Source organism: Triturus cristatus, chromosome 6 (genome assembly GCF_964204655.1).
Source record: "Triturus cristatus chromosome 6, aTriCri1.1, whole genome shotgun sequence".
Classification (NCBI taxonomy): Eukaryota; Metazoa; Chordata; class Amphibia; order Caudata; family Salamandridae; genus Triturus; species Triturus cristatus.
In genome coordinates this window covers 98,024,961-98,048,069 of record NC_140589.1, presented here as the reverse complement: position 1 = coordinate 98,048,069, position 23,109 = coordinate 98,024,961, and the positions used below count along the sequence as shown (strand labels likewise).

At 45.8% G+C, this 23,109-nt stretch overlaps 1 protein-coding gene across 1 annotated transcript in view; it reads left to right on the top strand.

The window, feature by feature from the left end:
• Nucleotides 1–23,109, top strand: part of LOC146813824 (calpain-1 catalytic subunit-like) — a 400,682-nt gene that overhangs the window by 169,037 nt on the left and 208,536 nt on the right. The window contains exons 6-8 of the mRNA XM_085610280.1: nt 537–620; nt 2,696–2,781; nt 3,148–3,219. Coding sequence (XP_085466406.1) covers nt 537–620; nt 2,696–2,781; nt 3,148–3,219 — 242 coding nt within the window. The remainder of the gene's footprint in view (nt 1–536; nt 621–2,695; nt 2,782–3,147; nt 3,220–23,109) is intronic.

Here is a 23,109-nt window from a genome sequence, read left to right as displayed (position 1 = left end):
TAAATGTCAGAACTGGGAGCAGGTGAGTTTGGTGTCTGTTCATGTATGGCCAAGGCCGGAAACAGATGCCACAGTAAGAGTCAGTTGCAGGCAACTGGAAGACAAGCCATAATGCGTAAGTGGTGTTTTTAGCAGTGAATAATGACTATTATGCCATGTTCCTGCATGAGAAACCAACATCCGGCCATAAATCAGTTGAGACCTATGCCTGCATGCAGGGGTTGAAAGCAGCTGGTGGTGTCTGTGTTCAGCAGTAGAGAGTAGCTGGTGGTACGTGCATGAAGTAGTGAACAGCGACTGGTGTTAACTGTGTGCAGCAGTGAACAGCGGTTGGTGTTGACTGTGTGCCGTAGTGGATAGCAATGGTGGTGCCTGCGTACAATGGTGGACAACGGCTGTCGTTGCCTGCGGATGTTGGGTGGAAGTATCTGTCTGTATGGGAAGGTGGTCTCTGTAGAATACCACTGGAATGCATCAGTTAGGATGTGTAATTGTTGTGCTCATATGTGCCCGCCCTTGCCTTCCATTGTCTTTAGAAAACCACGGGTGACGACATGAAAGACAAACTGGACTCAAATTTACTGAGGGGCCACACTTACTCCATCACTGCTCTCAAAGAGGTGAGTTTCTTTTCATAAAATGATGCTAATGTAACTAGAGTACTGCAAATCACTGGTTAAATGTCATATTTGTAGCAAGTATTGGCTGTAGATACACATGCTATGCATACTTCTGCCACCTAGTGTTAGGCCCGGACTCTGCAAGTTATTTTTCCTCGAGGAAGTTTTATGATCGGTGTCTTGCGTCGTCTCTCCTCCCCCTCGAGGCATTGCGCATGTTCAACGGCTCCATGGTTAGAATGTTTTTTCTGCCATCGGGTTCGGATGGACTGCGTCAGAGCCCTTGAAGATCCAACGCCTAAGCAGCCCAAAGTAAAGAAAGATCAACCGGACATCCAGTGAACTTCATCCAATGGATGTGAGACGCCGGGAAGCGAGTACCCAGCAAGCGACACACAAACCAGCCAAGAATGCCCGGCTCCAGGTGATGAGGACAACGAAAGACCTTATGGTGCACTCGGTGTGTGGCTATGTATGAACACTCCGACACTCACGAGGTGTGTAATCTGTGCTTATTCCCAGAGCACAAAGAAGACGAGTGAGCAGCCAGCTCATTGTTTCAAAACAAAAGACACTTCAGACCCGAAAGGATCGTCGTCTGGCACACACCAAATGGAGCTGGCAGCTTAGGCAGAGTTCTCGCATGATATCAAGAAAGAAATCGAGGCCAGTGCGCCTACAGGAGGGGGGAATAGTATTCGCCAGACCCCACTATGTCGCCTTTGATTGACCTCCGGTAATAAAGATGCTCCAGTACATATCGATGGGCCCACATCGCAATTGCTGATTCCTGTGTCAGCACCGAGGACCAAAGCATTGCCACGTACTGAGTACTGATGACCCACCATGTGCCAAGACCATCTTGCATACATCTCCGCCACCACAGCCCTTTGGCTCAGGTCGACACAGCAAGCATACTTCAGAGCCGAGAAGGGACGAGAACATTCTCTATCCCAATCGGGTGCCAAGGCCACATTACGGGGAAGGCTCCAGCAACACATCCACACCAAAGCCTAAATCAGCACCAGAAAGCACACTGGCACCGAAAGCTACCAAGTAGACTTTAACCCCACATAAAGCATCGGATCCTAAGCAATGCACATGATCAAGCCTCTCGGAATCTAAACAGCCCTTGGCTCTGAGGACAGACAAACACAATGGCAGAAGACAGAAGAAGAGCAATACATCTGGGGTTACAAAGCCACACACAGTTTCTGAGGACACTACACCTGAAACAAAAGACACAATCTCATACGCCAACTGAGGAACAGGGCATAGTTTTTGAGGGACTGCAACAATTCATACAGAAAAATCACAAGGAGACTGCCAAAACACAGGCACAAGAGCAGGATCTGCCACTGCTTTCGCCTAAGAAGGTGGCACTAGAGCACAAGGCCACAAGCCCAATGATTGTCAGCCACCCTCTCCACAGGGAGAGGGGGAGGTCCCAGACACAGATTCACAAGGGACACAGGACACTCACCACATCACAGACCTGTGGGAAGACTACCATGTAGTTCTCCCTGAACCAGATATGGAATCACCAGTATCATCAAAAGCATCATCACCAAATTGTGCCTCCTCCAATCACAGTGCCATTCAGAGAGCTGGAGAGTTCCACCACTGAGGAGCAAATGGATTTCTTAGTTGAGACACTATCGCGCACTGAGTGCACTGTACAGTACCTGCCCATGATAGGATCTGTACTGCATGTATCCATAGACATCTTCAAAGACCTACTCAAATCTAGGGTCGTAACACCTTGCATTTAGAGGAAGTACAGACCATCACCAACTGACTCTATATACATCAGGGGTCACCCCCTGCAGACTCCTTGGTCTTCATATTCTCTAGCAAAGGAGCCATTGAAGATGCGCAATGCCTTAAGGGGGAGGAGAGACAATGCACAACGCTGATCATAAAACTTCCTTGAGAAAAAACAATTTGTGGAGTTCGGGGCCTAACACCAGATGGCAGGAATATGCATAGCATGTAAATCTGCATTACTACATGCTACGAATAGACGCTTACAGAATAAGTAACATACTCCTTTCTGTTCCCTTGTCCTGCAATAGGTGAATAACAAAGGTCTCCCGGAGAAACTCATACGGCTTCGGAACCCTTGGGGTCATGTGGAGTGGACAGGTGCCTGGAGTGACACGTAAGTGGCAGTCTAACTGCAGATGTCCAAAATCATGGAATGCGCACTGTAGGGGAATCCAGCATCTACTGAGAAAATGGACAGTGCCCTAGTCTCCCCTAGTGAAAGTGGGTACGGCTGCGCTGCATGGAAGCTAATTTTGTCCCAATCCCCACTTGTACGCACAGCAAACTGATGTGATGAGCTCACGATGCTCCAGTCCCTTGCAGTGTCAGACTGACGCTTCTGCATCAGCCTGACAATGTGATGGTCACACGTTCCACCAAGAAATTGGGATAGTTCTGCTGCTTTCGTGGGGTGGGAAAAATGAAGTATCAACTCTTCAACTAGTGTCTGCTTTCTTACTACTTCTGCTCTCTGCCACAGTTCACGTGAGGTGGATGAAGTGGACCCCGCAGAAAAAGAATTTTTCAAGAAGATAGAGGATGGAGAGTTCTGGTAAGAGAAGGAGGACAATTCATGAGTACTGTTAAAGCAGACACAACTCATTGGTTTCGTTCAAAGGTTTGAAATGATCTCCTCGCTCTAGTGCCACCTTGTTAATCCACTCAGGTTGTTGGTTTAACCATAGAAGTCCTGGAGATTTCTTTCCTAGGGATGTTTCAGGTAACTTGGAAAGGAATATAAAAATGATGTTTTCTCTCTTAAAACAAGGTAAAACAGAAGTGAAAGTTTACGCAACTCCTAAATTAGTTTGTTTGATGCAACACATGTATTAACCAATGGAAAATCCACACAAATGTTTTAAAAAGAACAGAGAACTCTGCAAACATACAGCCCTCAAAACAGCACCTTCCATGTGCTTAATTTATCTCAGATTATTGGCAAAACCACAATTCTTTATATCACTAGCAGCAGGGTCTTTACTGAAAAAACATTTTGAGACATACAAAATCAAGTTTCACTTTGGTGTGAAGTAGGATTAACGTCAATACAGCATGTAAAATAACATAAAGGCAAACAATGGTTTGAGCCATATTTAACAACACAAATATATCAAAAGGAGCCAAATATCTCAAGAAACAGGACAGGCATTAGAGACTTGTTCTAAATGAATATACAAATACAGTTGTGCACTGTCCTTAATATCAGTCTTTCCCAGAACTAGGGGCATCAACTTGCATCTTAAGGAGGTATGACCACAGCAGATCCCATATTCTCGTGGCCTAGCCTTGGGCTGTTGTTGCGCTTCACAGTTTGATGCCAAAATTTCACTGGAGGCCAGTCAGAAGTATTGGGGCAGCACCTTTCATTCAAGTCCTTGGGAGTCTCCGCTTCGCCAGCAGCATCATTATCGACACTAGTTGTCGAACTGACTGGAATTAGTTTATTGTAACCCAATGACATCCTCCAATGTAAGCATTCAAATGTGATCTCAGCTATCCCTCAAGTGATGTATCTTATCTCTGTCCAGTATTTTGCTGCCACAGGGCAACCCATACACCAGGTGGAAAAACCCAGCCGAATCAGCCCGCGCTGCGGGGATTTGGTGGGATCAATTTTATGTAAGTTGATAGAGCAATAAAGTCTGTAAAAAATGTCAATGGATGGATTTCTGTCTGTAGTTGATAGAAATTAGCTTGGTCTGAGCACAGCAGTACTTCTGTGTGTCCCAGTGAACCGTTTCCCCCCAATCTGCCTCCCATTCTGCTCTGATGGGGAGGCCTACTATGTCAGTCAAACCAGATCATACTTTGTAGAGGCTGGAAACCCAACCCTTCTGGTTCGGGTACTTAATCATGCAAGCCAGTGGTGGGAAATCCAGGGACTCCTCCGGGAATGTCTGCCACCTGGATTTTGCTGCTTGTCTTAATCTGAAATAGTGGAACATACCTAAAGGACTAAATTCTCTGTCTCCCTGATAATGGTCTAGGGTGAGGAATTTCTGATCAGGGTACAGTTGGCCAAGTTTAAGAAAGACAGAATTCACCAGTATGGGTTGCATCGCTCTCTCGAGCATGAGGATAATGGCTCGAGAATTATTCCTTTATTCTTTATTTGACTGTGAACAGTCATAAAAGCACTAAAACAGCAAAAACTATCGAAGAAATATAATAAAATAACGACTTGCGTGGTAATGGAACGCGTGGTAACAACGCATTCGTTGTATTGCCTGCGTTGCAATGGCATGCGTTGCAAAACCATGCGTAATTGTGTCATACATCCCTCCCGAATATATGATATCACAGCCCTATATTCTTCGCTTGGCCTTAAATAAGTTGCAACAGTTGGTTGTATTGACTCAACCTTAAGCCTGGCCTCCTCATGCTTTGCTAGCGGTGCTCGACGCACCCATTTATTAACCGGATCTAGACATAAAGAGGGATCTGAAAAGACGTGCACAATACCAATTCCCTCCAGTTCTTTTTAACGTACAATAGCCAGGGTATTAATAATCCTTTATCGCAGGCCAAGGAATCGGCAATTATATCCTTTGTGAGCTATAGTATTCAATAGAGCCTGCCACGGGCAGTATATGCCTAGGATGTCACTATTCCCAGCCACGGACCAAACAAACTAGTTGGTACAACAAGTCGTTTGAATATGCTAAAGAGGTGAAGCAGACTTGGTGGCAAGATTCTTGTGTAAGCTACCTTTATCAACCTGGTCTTTCTGGATTGGTATGTGCTGTGCTTTACTCTGTAGGTCAAACCAGTATGTGACTGAATCGCCAAATAATACTGTCTAGGATCTGGCGCTCCCCATTTAAATGGCAGTGTAAGGATCTCCGATCGTAGACAAGGATTCTTACCGCCCTACAGCAGTCTGTTAAGTAATGTTTGTAGACTGGAAAACGTTTTTACCCAGGGGGACGGGAATATTATTAAACAGATACAGAAGCCAAGGGAAGTGTTATTCATTGATTGATTTGAAGACAACATCCTAAGGTTAATCAATGTAGTATGCATAACAATTTCACTCAAACACAAGGGTGGATTACACTACCCAATTGAGTATTTGGTCACACAATAATTTAGTTCCAGGTTGTGTCACAACGAGTGATACCTAATGCTGTATCTAGTGCCAAACTATGAAAATTGTGAGAGGTATCTCCCAGAGTGCACCCTTAACAAAACCAGTACATAAACCAAATACTACAAGCTGAAATACCTCAATAATGACTGTAATAATACAATAACGTAGTGTAATCCAACTCTTGTGTTTGAGTGAATTTGTTATGCATACTACATTGATTAACCTTAGGATGTTTTCTTATAGGAAGCCCCTGAGGAAGGGACGACATAGTATCAAAATGCATCGGGCCTTTTTCGACAAACATATGGATTAATCATTATGCTCTGTTATGCATTTTGCTTGATTTGAAACATGTAAAAATATGTGAAGACTATAGTAATTTATTTTGAAATATATTAATTTAATTGGTCATATTCATATGATGAGTACAATGAATACAACATTTTTTTGTGATGAATTCAATTTGAAAAAGTATTGAATCCTTAAGTGGGGTTCGGTTGAAAACCCAGTGAAGAGTGCAAGGGCCAGCAAGTCTTCCTGCTGGTACTCTATTGTGTTATTTAAGGCACTTGGTCAGAAGCGAGTGCAGCACCGTAGCACCATTAACATAAAAATAAAAAGATAGTACTTAGTTTTGATTAATAAGGAGTGCACCTTCGATCTCTCTGGTTATTCAACTGCAGGCATACCGTGGGATGCATTTAAGACTGTACTCCGTGGGCAGGTCATCAAAGCAGTTTATGGATCCAGCATGGCGCTCATGTCGGAACTTCAGAAACAGGAGACAGAGGTGCAGCGCTGTGAACGTCTTTACACTACAGATTTGCATATAGTGCCCGCACTCGCCAAAGCCCGCCTAGCATAATAGGAGACCTTGGACAGGCTTTGCGCCTTAGACTATTAACAATACTTGGCCAGGCGGCATACAGAGGGAGACAAAGCGGGCCGGGTGTTGGCATGCTTATTAAAAGCCGACGCCTCGCAACCCCCTATTACTGCAATACACAACTCTAATGGCCAATTGGTAAATACGCAGGAAACAATCACTGACTCCTTCTATAAATATTACACTTCTCTCTACAAAGCTCCCGTCCCTGGGGATCATTTGGCCATACAACAGTTCCTGTCACACGTTAACTAACCTCCTGCAAGAAACGCAAGCTCAATACACGTCTCTCGAGGGCCCCCATATCTGTAGACGAGATAGATGAAACCATCAAGCAATTAGCTAAGGGTAGGGCTCCGGGGGCAAATGGGTGGCCATCAGAATTCTATTCAACTTACACAGATCACCTTACGCCGGGAAACATCCATTACAACGCGGCTGTTTCCCCGCAATGCCATTACATCGCAAGCGTAACAACGCATGCGATGTAACAACGCGTAGCCATTACTATGCATGTTTTTACATCGCATGCGCTGTGACAACACATGCGATGTAATGCCGATCGTTGTGAGGAAACAGAGGCTCTTCCGTTTCCTCACAACGACGTGCACCGCCCCACAACGTGAAGTAGGAACCAGGAGGAGAGACGGCGACGCTGGAGAGGAACCACAATGAAAGAGAGGTAAGGGGTGATTGTGCTTGGGGGGGGGGGAGTAGTGTGGGTAGTGGTTTAGGGTAGTGTTGTAGTGTTTTACGGTTTAGGGTAGTGTAGAGGGGGAGTAGTGTGGGTAGTGGTTTAGGATAGTGTTGTAGTGTCGTAGTGTTTTAGGGTTTAGGATAGTGTAGTGGTGTTTGGGTAGAGTAGGGGGTCGTGCTAGGGGTAGTGTGGTAGTGTTTCTGTAGTATAGTGGTTTAGGGTTTAGTGTAGTGTTGTAGTGTTTGTGTAGTGTAGTGTTTTAGGGTTTAGGGTAGTGTAGTGTGTGTAGTGTTTTAGTGTTTAGGATAGTGTTGTAGTGTTTGTTTGTGTAGTGTTTTTGGGTTTAGGGTAGTGTTGTAGTGTTTGTATAGGGTTTTAGGTTTTAGGGTAGTGTTGTAGTGTTTGTATAGTGTAGGGTTTAGGGTAGTGTTGTAGTGTTTGTGTAGTGTAGTGTTTTAGGGTAGTGTCAGGGGGTTGTGCAGGGTAGTGTAGAGTAATTGTAGGGAGAGGACTGGGGGTCGGGGTGGGTTGTGAAGGGGTAGTGTAGAGTCACCTTGCAAACTTTAACCACAAGTATAGCTTTACCACGCATTCCTTTGCGTTGTAATGGCATGCGTGGTAAAAGCATACTCATGAAAAAAGTTTGCGATGTTGGCATTTCATTGTCATTGACATCGCGTAGTAATACCCGCGTTGTAATGGCATGCATAGTATTAGTATGCGATGTAATGACATACATCCCCTTACGCCAAGGTTATGCACCATATATAGTTAGGCATTTGAGCGGGCATAGCTCCCACCCACCCTACTGGTAGTGCTACCAAAGCCAGGCAGGGACCTGCTCCAACCGCCCACTGTCCCTACTAAACTCGGACTACAAAATCCTGGGAAAGATATTAGCCAGTAGATTAATGGATGTAGCACAAATACTGGTTGATGATGACCAGAATGGGTTCATCCCAGAGAGAAATACCGGTCTGAATCTACGTCGACTCTTCAAATTGCTGGAATGGGCTCGAACGGAAACGGACCTGCCATGGATAGCTGCCTAAGATATCGAAAAGGGATTCAATACCTTGGGACGGCAAAATTTATTAGCAGTGTTGGCAAGATTCGGTATGGGCCCTAACTTTCTGAGATGGGTAAGGATATTATACACAAAGCCGCTGGACAGAGTGAAAAAGGGCCACAACATTTCCCCGTCTTTTGTAATAGAGCGCGGAACGAGACAAGGGTGCCCTTTATCTCCCATCATTTTTGCATTGCCCATGGAACCCCTGGTGTGCAAGCTTCGCTGCTGTGTATTAAACTGGGGCATACAAGCATACAGGCAATGGCATATAGTCTCTCTCTACGTGGATGACGCATTGGTTTATTTACGAGGTCAGACCACGGCCCTGCAAGAAATAATGGAGCTGCTGGACGAACAAGCCAGAATTTCTGGTCTACGGGTTAACTAGTCCAAATACGTAGTATTTCCAATGCAACCCCTGTCCATAGACCAAAGCCACTCTACACCCTGTACCCCATTCACTTGGTATTTTGACAACTTTAAATATTTGGGAGTCCAAATCTATCACTCTCAGGCAGATCTGGTAGAGGGCAATTTGGGGAAGGCGATCACTAGAGCCCAGGCTGCTCTTCCATTTTGGTCAAGTTTGCCCTTATCCCCTATGGGTCGAGTCGCCATCTCCAAGATGCTTTTACTCCCCATCTCCTATACTTTATTTCTACCCTTCCCTATAGGCTACCACATAGGTTCTTCAAAGACCTGGAGTGGCTCCTGACGTCCTTAATATGGGGTGGCTCTAGGCCCAGAGAGGCATTCCAGAAACTATACCTCCCTCTATCTGAAGGGGGACTCTGGCGCCAGACTATGAACACTACTATGCAGCGGTGCGGCTACAATGGCCTTTGAGGTGACTCGCAAAGAGTAACCTGAATGAGCCAGATCCCTGGGTGGTCACAATGTGACAGCCAGCCATGATAGAATGTCTGTCAGGCACCAAAACATTGCTACAAAAAAACACAGGGTAACTTCTTAATGGCAGCGGCTAGACGCAGCTGGCTGAAATACGTATTGCCTAGTGGCCAGTCTACTCCTTACACTCCGAGTCTCCCTCTTGAAGTGCTTCTGAGTTTATACACTTGTCACAAGCGCCCGGAACTGGAAGAGTGGCGGGTGGTAGGATTAAACACTTGGTGAGACTTAGCGGTAGACTCGACCGTCTGTGAGCTTGAAACCCTAATGGATGATTACGGGGTACCACCAGGGACGTTCCTACAGTACGCAACTCTGACACAACAAATTCTTCAGACACGGGGGAACACACACACTGAACATGATACATCACAAGTACTACAAACCCTATTAACACACGGCCGGGGTAAAAAGGCGATCACAGTAATTTATTATTCTCTCATGGCCATCTCAATATCCCTGTTGGCACTACTACGAGAATACTGGGACTTGGCACTGACGACCAATTTCACTGATAATCAGTGGACACAGTGCATAAGCTACCCTAAATCTATGTCCATCAATTCTAGGCAGAAATAAATGCAATTTAATTTCCTTCACCAAACTTACCTGCCACCACAGAGATTGGCGCGCCTGTACCCCACTTCCGTAGACATTTGCCCCAGGTGTCTGGCTACGGACGCTACATTCCCCCATATGGTATGGACATGCCCTTGACTCAGGACATTCTGGAATGAAGTCGCTGGGTCATTGACAGACGCAGCGGGTACTCGCGATAGCTGTTCAGTGCCCACACTTTCTATTTGGGATAACAAAGTACAACGCCCACCTCAAGAACTTGAATACGTTTTTAGATTTAGCACTGGGGCTGGCAAAACGTAGATTAGCCATGGCCTGGAAATCATCACTGGACCCAACACACAGTTATGGCTCCTGGATCTCCGCAGGGCTCTAATGGCGGAACACGAGACCCAATTGACCAATACATCACAGATGCAACCATTGGCCAATCCGTGCAATAGCATGAGTATCTAACCATTATAGAAACGAAATTGAACACACACCACTGCCTTGCACTTTTATCACAATACTTTACAATGGCAAAATACACAAGGCGACAGCCTACAGACCGCATTTGACGATCCAGACCCGTAATTGTTGGAATTACATACATAATCACATGAGGCGCAGATTCTACCCCATTAACGTCCCTAAGAATATATCTGGAAACTTACACCAGACCGCTTCCGGATAACTAAAAATCTTTGAGACACGGAATAAATAAACGGACAATGTTGCACAGGTTTTATTATTAATGTTGCTGATGTTAGAATAATGTGGAATTGCAATATAAAATGTCAATATTGGTTTAAGATTATTGCTATATCACGGCTGGACGACCCACCAAAGCTGCTCTTGTAATTGCTTGTGAAATACTGGGCATGTTACTGCTGTTATAGTTCACTTGTATAAATTGCTGAAAATCAAAAAAGACTATTAAAAAATAAAATAAGATAAAGTATCTCCACTAAGAGAATTACTAAAGAAAGGAAGCCATTTCAAATGGAACTTAGCCTACCACAGAACCTTCAATGACTACAAAGAATCAATTACCACAGCAGCTATAGTGGGAAACTTTGATGTCAGGCGTAGAACCATTTTGACCACTGAGCACCAAAGGAATAGGAGGCACCATAACACAGATAGCAGACAATAAAGAAAGTATAGTTGCTTTCACATCCTGTGCCATAAAGGATTCAGAAACCAATTATTCTACAGTGGAGAGGGAAGTTTTAGCTTGCTATTGGACAATACCGCAATTTAAATTCTTTTTATGGGGTTTGCCTTTCACTGTACGAAGAGATCATAAACCACTCACATTCATTCTCTCATCCAAAGGAATTGAACGCGCAACGCCTCGCATAGCCAAATGGGTGCTGGGCCTTCAGGGATATCATTTTAAAATGGACTATGTAATAAAGTAGGATCTGCCCTAATGGTTATTCCCACTTTTTGCTTGGTGTCAGTCTGTTTTTGACCTAGTCTGACTGGGATTCTGCTAATCAGAACGCCAGTCATTGTGCTTTCTCCCTAAATTGACTTTGGTACATTCACAATTGGCTACTGATGTGCCCTTGTAAGTCCCTTGTATATGGTACTGAGGTACCCGGGGCATAGGTACACTAGGGGTCTCCCATGGGCTGCAGCATGTATTGTGCCACCCATGAGAGACCACTCAAACTGCGACTACAGGCCTGCCATGGCAGCTAGTGTGAGTTAGTGCTTGCAACTCTCACTAGAGATATAAGTGTCCTAATATCTGAGGTCACTGCACTTAAAACCTATGAGTCACCCCTATGGCAGGCTCTTCAGTCCTGGGGGCAGGGTGCTTGGTTATGAGTGTGAGGGTGCCCCCTGCATGAGCAGGACATCCCTACAAACTCAGAGTACATTCTCCAGGCTTTGTAAGTGCGGTCAGACATTTTGATACATATAGTGGACATCAAGTCATTGCGAGATGTCTAACTATATAGCGGTCGGTATCTAACAGGTTTGAATCCTACCCCAACACTGATTCCAGTTTTGGAAGTAGGATCCCATGTACCGGGGGGCTCCCTTGGGGTACCCCCCAGTACTATCAGTAACAGCCTTTGAGGGTCTGACAGCAAGCTAGTGCTACTGCCGACCACAGACTCAATTCTGTCCTCCTGCTGCAGAGCCAAGCTTGAGTAGGGGAAGTTAGAACAATAGGTTTCCTGTGACAGGGAGGTGTGACCAACTCCCAGATAGGACTTAGTGCATTGGGCTGGGGGGGAGGGGTGCTCGCTTGCTGGCGCCACCAGACTGCTTTGAAGGGCACATCTGGTGCCCTCCTTGCATACTTCAGTTCTGACATGAAACTGAACTAAGGAAATGAGAGTATCCTTCCCTCTGTCCAGCCCCTCCTCTGGAAGGGACCCCTGAATCGTTCCAATACTTTCGCTAGGGTACTCAAGGGCTTACCTGTTGGTGGCTCTTCGTGGGACAATATTCAAGCCTTAAACCACATCATATTCAAACATCTGGGCACCTGGACTTCACCTGAAACTGAGATTGCAATAAGGAAGACTCATGCTGCTCTTGGTCTCACTGTTCTGCAAGTCTTCTTTGTTGTCTGTGCCTGTACGTCTTCCAGGATCTTCACATGATCTGTGGGCATCAAATACACCCAAAGTAATCTCCCTTGGAGTGAAGGAGTCACTCCCCTGCAACTGCAGGGACAGCAACGAAGCTGACCAGTCTGCTGCTACTGACGTCCCACGGACTTAGAAAGACTCAGCAACACAGGTGGTAACTTTGCAATTCCTTCAAGGCCTGATCTGTCCTCTCTGTAATTTTGAGGGCAATGTCCCTTGTCGGAAAGGTTGGGACCGAACCCCTGTGCATCGCGTCAACTTGCCGTTGCCAAGGCTTGTTGGCTCTGCACTCCAGAGATCTTCGGGCTACAAGAAGCACCAGCCACCAGCATCTCTTCCTGCCAAGCTCAGCATCCTCACCACATCCTCTGCACCGAGAGCCTTCCGTCTTGGTGAGCTGCTCGATGTCCTCTTGTGACTCTTGTGCCTCCGGTCTGTGGGTTCTCTTGAGGGTCTTTCTCTGCTCCAGTGGTCCCCTCTGTTTGCTCAGGGACTGCTCTGACTCCTCTGCTTGTGGTGTGTCCCTTGGGCCTTGCTGCTCCCAACGTTGCTCCTGCATCGCTTTCTACAGCAGTTGATGCTGCCAAGGATTGTTGGTGCTCTCGCCGGACACCGACCCCGTGGGTTCTCGAAATCCGTCGTGGGACAGCTCGTGGACTGCTCTTAGGCTTCTTCAGCATCACCTGGTCCCAATAGCTGCAGCAACACGGGCATCGTCATCACTCCTGACATCGGTGGGCATTGCTCTTCCGTGCCCCTTGGTCACTTCCAGGTGGCATAGACTCTGTCCCTCTGCTTACAGGGTTCTCTTCATCACAAATCCACCCTTAGTGTCCACTGGAAACTTTCAAGGTCTTCTCCAGCAGTATCTTTCCTGAAGTCCTCCACTGTGGTCTATGGCGGTTTCCAATGTCACTTCTCACCTATGCACCTGGCGTCCCTGGTGTAGGTATCCTGGTTCTTGGAGTTTCTACGGGTGGGGTGACTCTCCAACCATCTGTCTTCCACGGGGTTCCTTCAGGATCCACTGGGAAGGGTCCTCTTTCCCTTAAACTGCAGCTGCGACTTACCAGTTGACTTGTATTGAGCACGCAGCTGTGTTTCTACTCTGCACACAGTACCCGTGGGGTCCTGGGGTACTTACCTTGGGTGGTTCCTTGTGTGTCCAGCTCTTCTAAGTCTCCTGGTGGCAGTCCTGACTTCAGTCACAGTTCGCATTCCACTTTCTTAATGTATGGCTTGGTCTCCCCCTGGAGACCTATCTATTTTGTGCCACTTACAGTATAAAAATTGTGGTATTTTTGTGTATTTGGATGATATCTCCTAGTAGGAGATATAACAATGTGTTAACGAGTGTTTTGTAATATATATATATAATATTATATATATGTATGTATGTATATATATATATATTCACTGAAAAAACCATAGGTTTCACACATGTTATAGTTAGCTGGAAATTTTACTGATAAAAAACCAATGAAATTCCCCCGTTATAGTTACTGTAAGCAACTATAACTCACGCGACCGTAATCCTCTGCTGATGCTAATACTGTATTTAGACACTTATTTGCCCATGTCTTCTTCCATTAAATTTTAGCTATACATATATTACAAATTTTTTTTTTCCATAAAGACACATATGTCATCAGCAGAGGATTACGGTCGCGTGAGTTATAGTTGCTTACAGTAACTATAACGGGGGAATTTCATTGGTTTTTTATCAGTAAAATTTCCAGCTAACTATAACATGTGTGAAACCTATGGTTTTTTCAGTGAATTAGCAAGGTTTTTTAAATGCTAATTCCTAACTATAACGTGTGTGAAACCTATGGTTTTTTCAGTGAATTTGTACGGTTTTTTAAATGCTAAGTTACTTTACGCCATTCGTGGCGTGCGCGCCCACTTAACGCAGTTCGTTCCGTGCGCGCACGGTGCGCTTCACGCACCGTGCGCGCACAGTGAGCACGCGGTGCGCTTCGCGCACCGCGGGCCCACTTTACGCAGTTAGTGCCCTACACGCAAGGTGGGCACGCAGTGCGCTACGCGCACCGCGTGCCCACGTAATGCACCGTGCGCACATGGAGGACATATTATGCGCTTCCTTGTGATAGGTAATCTGTTAAATTTAATTTGTAAGTGATGACAATAATATGCCATGCACAGAGAGTGTGTTTTTTTTTTTTATATATTTTTTAGCGTAAGCGCACGGTACGCGTACGGTAAGCGTAATCGGCGAAATTTTCAAAAAATAAAAATTTACCGTTTTTGGCCTTGGGGGATCTTTGAGGACTCAACTAACATGGCTATGTGCATGGGCGCTGTCTAAACAGCCCCTTTATATGTTTTTTCCCTTTGTTTACATCCCCTCCCTCACAGTGCGAGAGAGAAAATGGCGGCCGCCGCTTCCTGGTTTCGACCGATTCGAATGTTTACTTAGATGTAACAGCCAATCAGAATCGCGCTCGCGCACGCCACCGTACGCGTACGGTAAGCTTACGGTAAGCGTACCGTAAGCTGGCTCAGATATATATATTGATTTAAAGGCTATTTTCTCAGAATCTACTGAACAGATTTACACCAAACCTACAAAAGGCACTTCCTTGACCTGAGGACTACCTCTCTGCCAAATTTCTAGTAATTCTGTTCAGCCGTTCGGGCTGTAGCCCTGTCTAAAGGTCCTATGGAAAAATGCATGGGAAAAACGCGTTTTGGGACCCCCCTTTTATCTCAGCCCCCGCTTGACGAACCCCCCCGAGACTTTCAGGGTAGGAGCGGAGCGTAGCGCCCCACCTATTTTGAGAAATTCGCGAGGATTCGTCGACCGGCGCCAAAGTTATTCAAAATAGAATGTTGCGGATTTCCTATGGAAACAGGGTCCTAACTATAACTACCTACTGGCGACCGCCAGTAGGTCATATATATATATATATATATATATATATATACTGCGTGATTTTTTTTTAGTTTAACCTGCACTATATGATTAGATCCGGTAAAACAAGCTGCTTAACACTCCTCCTGGATAAGCCTGAAGGCTGCTCTCAGTAGCTACCACTTAGGGAGCTTTCCAAGGTTGTCTAAGTGTTGCAGGGATTCTGCCCAAGAACAGAACTATTCTTAGGATTATGGGACCTTAGTGAGAAGGGACTGAGTTATCCTGCCACCTGAGTGCCCAGAAGCCCGGGACCGACTAGCTATAGTGTCTCACTTGCCCTCCTACACACCCATGGAGAAACCATTGATTAGACACCCCAGAACACAACACTCCCAAATCTCTCAGGAATCGCTGTACCAAGACACACCCTTACGCTCGCACTCTCGTATTTGTCCACAATAAGATCTGACAGAGACACAAAACTGTTTAAAATATTTATTTTAACTAACGTGCCCTAACGTGCAGTATACGTGCCACGACATGCATAGTACAAATATAGTCAGCATAGCAGCTAGTCCATAAATCATAAAGGGAGATGTCTAAGAAAAAGTATTATTATATAATAGAAGATCTCTGGGCCTTGTCAGCAGACCCCATACCTTAGACTATAGGTGATAGTTCTACATCAGAGGTGCATTCTTGCTCTTCTCCCTGGAAAGGTACCTCTCCAAGTGAGTTCCCCCATGTATGTATATCCATTATATCAAAGTACGAATTTCCAACAACAGCTGCATTGGTATGTTTTGTCTAGGTGCTAGGGCCTGACCAGCACAGATTAGCAAGGGGCATTGCTTATCGACTTTAATCACAATGTTCAGACTAAACTCCAGGAACAGGCAGAGAACAAACACAGCAGACAGTTCCCATGTGAAAGGCACAAACAAATACAATTGCAAAAATAAAGCCATGTAGTAACGTGTGCAAAGCTGCCTATTGGCTGCAGGGTTCATGCTAACTTAGTAATGTCGACAATGAACTAAAGTCCACGTGACATAAGACCACGAAAATCATCAAGAGGGTTGTCTGGATTAGTGCAAGGTGCATCACTTAAATAAGTGTGCACCATATACTAATCTAGCCTCCTACATTGGTGTGCAGTGGTTGGGATTTAAGCCTGCACTCTTTTACCAGCTAATCTAGGTGTGGTTAGATGAAAAAACTTCACAAGCATAGGCACATATAAAATACTTTTTGAGATCAGGTAAGTTCTACTGAACATTTTGGATTGATTATTAAGGGTCCAGCTCAACACTTTCTCCAATCTTTGGAAGTTTCGTTTTCACTAGTGTTGGTAGGTGCACTACACCATGTCTTTAGTTGGGGAAGCCAGCGGGGCCCAACCACATAGATACAGTGACTTGAAGTTTCAGGAACTCAGGGCCCTGTGTGCCTCTAGAAAGCTAAAGACAGGTAGCAACCCTAACACTATACAACTGTTAGAGCTGCTTCTGCAGGAAGATCTCCAGAATCTTGATAGGTCCGAGAGGCAGGACAATGTGGGTGGAGTGGCTCCAGAAGAAGGGTCAGGTGTGGTTCACCCCAGTGACACTAATTCTGAGCATGACCAAGAAGAGTCTGGTGACTCCACACTGGTGAACTCTGATCCCCCAGGGAATAGCACAGATCGTGCAGAAGAAGTCCCTAGAGGTAGGTCCCCCATTATTCCTCCTGGGAGGGTGACAAGAGTAGGGGGGAGGTCTAGCTCCTTCTCTGTCAATTCCAATACCTCTACCAATTACATAGGGACCTCCATCTCTAGTCAGAGGGAGAATTATACATTTTAGGACCTTTTCAGACGATCTACATGGGAAAGTAAATACATGCTAGTGTTTTTATAGAAGATATTCCTAGAACATTGATAAAAAATGGAGTAAAATTTACCTCTGAGAAACAAAGGGATTCTTAACTAATATGTCCATCAAACATTAAAAAACAGCCTTGCATTGCCCTACGTCTAATGGTCTGGTTTAACATGTAAATAGAATGATCAAGGAATGTATACTACTGTCTAGCATTTCCAAAGAACCTCTAGGAAAATCCCTCAAAATATGTTATGTTTATACCACATTGCACATTATGCAGTTATAGGTATTTCTCCATTCGTTTCACTTAAAGGCAAACAACTCAATCCCTGTAAAGGCAAAAACAGTAGTTACTTTAACCCCATGAAAATAACTCCAGTACATAAGAATGTGGTCCTTGAAGATGGTAGGACATGGAGCATGTACAGACTGTCCAGGTGTCATACCATTCCAGGGACACAGTTCAGTTGGAAATGGAATGTTAGTGTCAATAGCGAGACAAATAAGAAAAGATTGTCAGATAGAACTAAGAAGGTGCCTCAATGACACAAGGATTATATAGATGAATAATAATTTTCAATGGTCTGTCAGGCAATTATAAGGGTGCTCAATTCTTGAAATGAAGTAGATGGAAACAAATATATACATATACTAATTGTAGTCTCTTTACGGTTATGGAAAATTAGAATGTTTTAAATTTTACATAGGAAGAAGATGTTATAATTTATATTATGTACATAATATCTAATCTCAATAGTAGGTTATCACAATTTTTTATTTCAAATTCAGTTTATTTAGTTTTTAGATTGATACAGAAAAGTAGTACACCTGCAACAGTTGTCAAAATAGGCCAAGAGTTACAGAAATCACATGTAGGTTACAGCTTGTTCACGAGTTCTGTGGCCTGGAAAATGTATTGATAGTTACAATCATATCGTGTTGCATTTAGTATTCTACGACCTTCCGTCAATACAACCTCTAAGGAGAGGAACATAGAAAGGAACTGAACATACCTAATTAAAAAAAAAAAAAAAACGCGATGTCATGATGCAAATAATAATGAAGTGGACATGAGGGATGGGCGCCTGGGCCCATGAAGGGGCATCATCCTAGCTGCAAGCTGCCATCTGTGCTGTTGTGGCATTATATATGAAACAAGTTGAGGGCTCTTAGCTGTGGGGCACACGCCGTCATTGGGAGCCCCTCCAACAAGTAGTTAACCAGCGGGAACCATATATATTCGAATCCTTTTCTGGTGTCATCCACTATGTCGGCCAAGCGCTCCAGAGCCAACGCCCTCCACAGTCTCACGTGCCATTGGGTTAAAGATGGTGCCTCTTGTTTTTTCCATGCAGCAGCTACTGCCATTTTGGCCGCCCTCAGGCAGAGCCACATGACAGACCTATTACTCTGCGTTTCGCGTTTCAGGGTTGGATCTCTCAACCCCAGGAAGGTGTGTTCCAGGGACTGAGGAATTGGGTAGCCTAACATGAGTTTAACTTGGGACCAGCACCTATCCGAAGTGTTGGAGAAGATCTTGTGCAGTTTCTGGAGATACAAGTACCAGTGTAGTGTGCCTCCCTTAGATACATCGAGCGGATTAATTTCTCAATGTCTTTACTTAAATGCTCCCACTGTTTGTCCCCTAGAGGCGCATCTAAAAGTGCATCCCAAAAGCGTTTGTATCACGGGATCTTCATAGGTCTCAGAGCTTGTATGAGAGCATACAAAAAGGAAATGCATCCCTTGGAGGAGGACCCAGATTGGGCAAACTTCTCTATGGGAAGCAGGTCCCTGGTGGCAGCCAGCCGCACCAGGGGCTGCTGTACCCAATGTTTAAGCTGCAAGTAGTGGAATTCTCCTTGGCTGTTTTCTGAAAGAGGTGGAAATCGTGAGACAACCACCCGCCCGGCATGCCTCGAAGGGTCCCTCTTGGAGCGCAGGGGGGAAGGCAGCATTGAAATGTATGGGCGTGTAGGGAGATAGAAAGGTGGTCAGCTGCAACCTCCTTATGAGAGCATCCCATACCTGTATACGCCCTATCTCAGAAAACGCTTTGCTTTCTATTTGCCTTCTAGGCATCTGAGATCGTCCTCTCAGCTGCTCGCACAAATTCCTCGGGTGCGCCTCCAAAGAATGGGGGGTAGATCACTTGCTGACCTATGCCAATATAAGAAACAGCTCAAAACTTTCCTGTTTTAATTCCCCCTTTCTGGAACCTTACAGGCTCGCGCCGGTACACTCCTAGGAGTAGCTGTGCGCGTTATAAAACTCAATAACATAATGTGGTGGACGTGGTTGTACTGATGTAGGTGTTGGGCGGTCTGTCATATTTTGGCTTCCACAGTAGATCCTATATGGTTCGGCTGGTAATCTGTCTGTCTATATGAAGCCAGTGCTTCTCAGAGGCACACAGTGACCATTCTGTGATTAAGTGCAGCTGTGCCGCCCTGTAGTATCCCTGAAAATCCGGCAGCGCCAAACCCCCTGCCGCACGAGCAGGCAATGGGGCAAGCGAGCCCTCCTCCCCAACCAAATAAATTTAATAATCATTTGTCGCAACTCTCTAAAGAGACCATTTTCCACTGGAATGGGCAGACCCTGAAAGAGGTAAAGCTAACGGGGGAGCACATTCATCTTAATGGCATGAATCCTGCCCAGTCAGGGGATGTAGGTAACACTCCTTTTGCCCAGGTCAATTTTTAATTGGTGTAAAAGGGGAGGGAAGTTGGCCTTGTAGAGATCTCAAATACGGGGGGTGAGCTTGATCCCCAGATAGGTAATCTTCTAAGCTGTGCAGCTAAATGATGACGTGCTCTCCACTCGTCGCCACTCTTCTTTAGAGAGGGTCAGATTGAGTAAGAAGGACTTGGCCAAATTGATCTCAAACAGCGTAAGCTCCTCCTGAATAGCTGGTAAAGAGGAAAGTGGCTCTGTGACTGGAAGAAGCACATCATCAGCAAAGAGTGATATCTTATGATCGTATGAGCCAAATCGCACCCCTCGTATGTCTGGGTTTTCTCTAATTTTATGCGTTAGGGGTTCTATGCTTAGGGCGAAAAGGAGGGGGGACAGCGGGCACCACTGCCTCGTCCCAAGTGCCAAGCTAAAAGAAGGGAAGCAACGCCATTGACCAGGACCCGGGAGCTAGGAGAGTGATAATAGTTGCAAACCATCCCTATAAAAGTCTCATTAAATCCAAAGCACTGGAGCACTGGAAACAAAATGGTCCACTCCACGCGGTCAAATGCTTTCTCCGCGTCTGGGATGTTTTTCATCCGGGCCTTCTCTATGATGTAGATGATGAGCCACAAATTATCATGGGTCTGCCGTCCCTTAATAAAGCCTGATTGGTCCGGGTCAATCAAGCCTAGGAGCACAAATTCGAAGCAAGTGGCCAAGATTTTAGAGTAAATCTTGGCGTCCAGATTCAGTAAGGCTATTGGCCAGTAAGAGGAACAGGCTGCAGGGTCCTTCCCCGGTTTGGGAATTACTGCCACAATCGCCTCTTCCATTCTCATTGGTGTTGGCCGAAACCTGTGGGAGGTCTAAGGGGTCCAGATACCCCGTTTGGTCCTGCGCCCTTGGGTGTTCTGAAGTATAAAGTGTACGACAAAACTCTTCAAAGGCCTGTGCCTTCCCCTCCTCTGTCTTATGTGAGACGCACGCGTCATCTACTATAAGTTTTATGTATTCCCTTTCCTGCTTGGCCCTTAACTGGTGTGCAAGCAGGGACCCCACTTTGTTCCCTCCCTCATAACCCCTGGCCTGTAAGCGTAAGATGGTTTTTTCCTCCCTGTTAGTGTATATGGCCAGCAGCTTCCCTTTGAGGGCAGTTACTTTCCTCCGCGCCGGAGCCAAGGGGCTAGTCTTGTGCGCCTGTTCTGCGGTCTGTAGTTCCCTTTCCAACATGAGGCATTCCTCACGCTGCTGTGTTTTCAGGGTGGTGGCTCACTCAATGCACTTACCCCAGACTACCGCTTTAAATGAGTCCCAGGTGGTAGCGTGCGAGGTAAGCTCGAGATCCTTCTGCTCACAAAAATGGTTTGCCTAAATTCATCAAGCATAAGTGTATCCCTGCAAAGGAAATTGGGGAAGTACCAACTCACATACTTTGTACGTGGGTTCGACCAGGTGGGGGTCATCTCGAGGGGGGCATGGTCAGACAGGCATATCGGGTGGGAGTTTATCTGTAGTACCGAGTGGAGCAGAGATTGGCTCGCAAATATGTGATCGATGCGGGAGTATGTCCTGTGGGAGTGGGAGAAGAAGGAATAGTCACGAACGGTGGGATTACTATCCCTCCACACGTCCACCAGCCCCAGGAGTTGGAGTTACGATCTAAGTGCCTTGCCAAAAACTCCTCTGTCGCCCTATCTGGATGAGTCCTGTCCAGCCCCTGATCCCAGGCAAGATTGAAATCTCCCATTAGGAGAATGTCCCCTTGCGCAAATTTCTACAAGACCATAAGGAAGGAGAATATAAAGTCCTGTTGTCCCGTATTTGGTGCATACATAACTGCAAATGTGCACTGCCAGCCCCTCAGGACCCCTCTAACCATAATGTACCTCCCTGCTTTGTCAGCTTTGGTGTCCTGGGCTTGAAACTGGACCCCCGTATGAAAAAGCAGCACCACCCCATTCTGTTTTGAGGTGTGGGAGGATCTGAATATAAAAGGAAAAGCTTTATATTTCAGACGGTGTTCCTCTGGTTTTTTGAGGTGCGTTTCTTGAAGGGCCGCCACTTGGATATTATGATCAATGAAGTATTTCCACAGGCGCTGACGCTTATATGGGGAGTTTAGGACCCGGACATTCCATGTGATAGTTGTGACTGCCATAATTATCTGGTTGGGACCCTGCCTCCCCTGTTTGGCCCCCTGCTCTGGCTTTGTCCCTGTACCCCCCCCCAACCCCCGGACCCAGCAAAGAAAAGATGTAAAAAAGTCACCATGACATCTAACTAACTTATCAAAACAAGATAAACAATAAAATCAAGTGCAGAGAATCCCCATCGCAGAGGAGAACAGACTCGAGGAACGTAACCATTCCCATTCCCCCAGCCCCTATAACATCAACTATTAAGGCATATGCATAGTGAAGTTATACAGCTACCCAATGGCTGTCACATTTCTGAGCACCCCTTTATTAGCTTCTCAAGTCTGTTAGCTCCGGCGGTCCTACAAGTGTCCAGAAGATTGCAAGTCCTCCGCTCCAACCACTCTCCCTTTGGAATCTCCTTACCACAGTAGTGACAGGTGGTTATTCATTTTGCTCACATCAAGCGCAGCACATCCCTATGACCCCCCGGGCTACAAGCATCAGCCCCATGGTTACATCGAATTGACTGGGCCAATGGTTTCACCAGAGTCTTGTGAAATGCAAGTCCTTCGCTCCCTCCACCTCTCCACAACAACATCTGGCTGCCACCAACAGGGTAGTGGGGGGGTAGAGTACCTTGTTATCTGAGAGTAGTTCGGTTGTGGGTTCTTCCGTTTCTGATACTTAGACCGGACATTTGTTGCTCCTTCGTCCTACCATCTGCCAATGGCCGGCCCCCTGTCGCTTTCACTGCCTTTCCCTGTCTGTGGCCCTTGAAGTTGCTTCGTCGTTGGGCTCCGGGATTGTGATTCCCAGAATGTCCACTGCCTCTGTCAGCTCGGTGCAATGCAAGTGTTTGTTTTCCAATTGAAAGGTAATCCCAAATGGGTAGGTCCACCTGTATTTGACCTTCTTCTCTCTCAAGCGGTCGGCGATAGGGTGGAATAGCTGTCGGCGCATAATAGTGGCTTGGGCCACGTCCTGGTAGAACGTACACGTAGCGTTCCGGCAAGAGACTTTGTCGGCGTTTCTAGCTTTTTGTAAGACCAGTT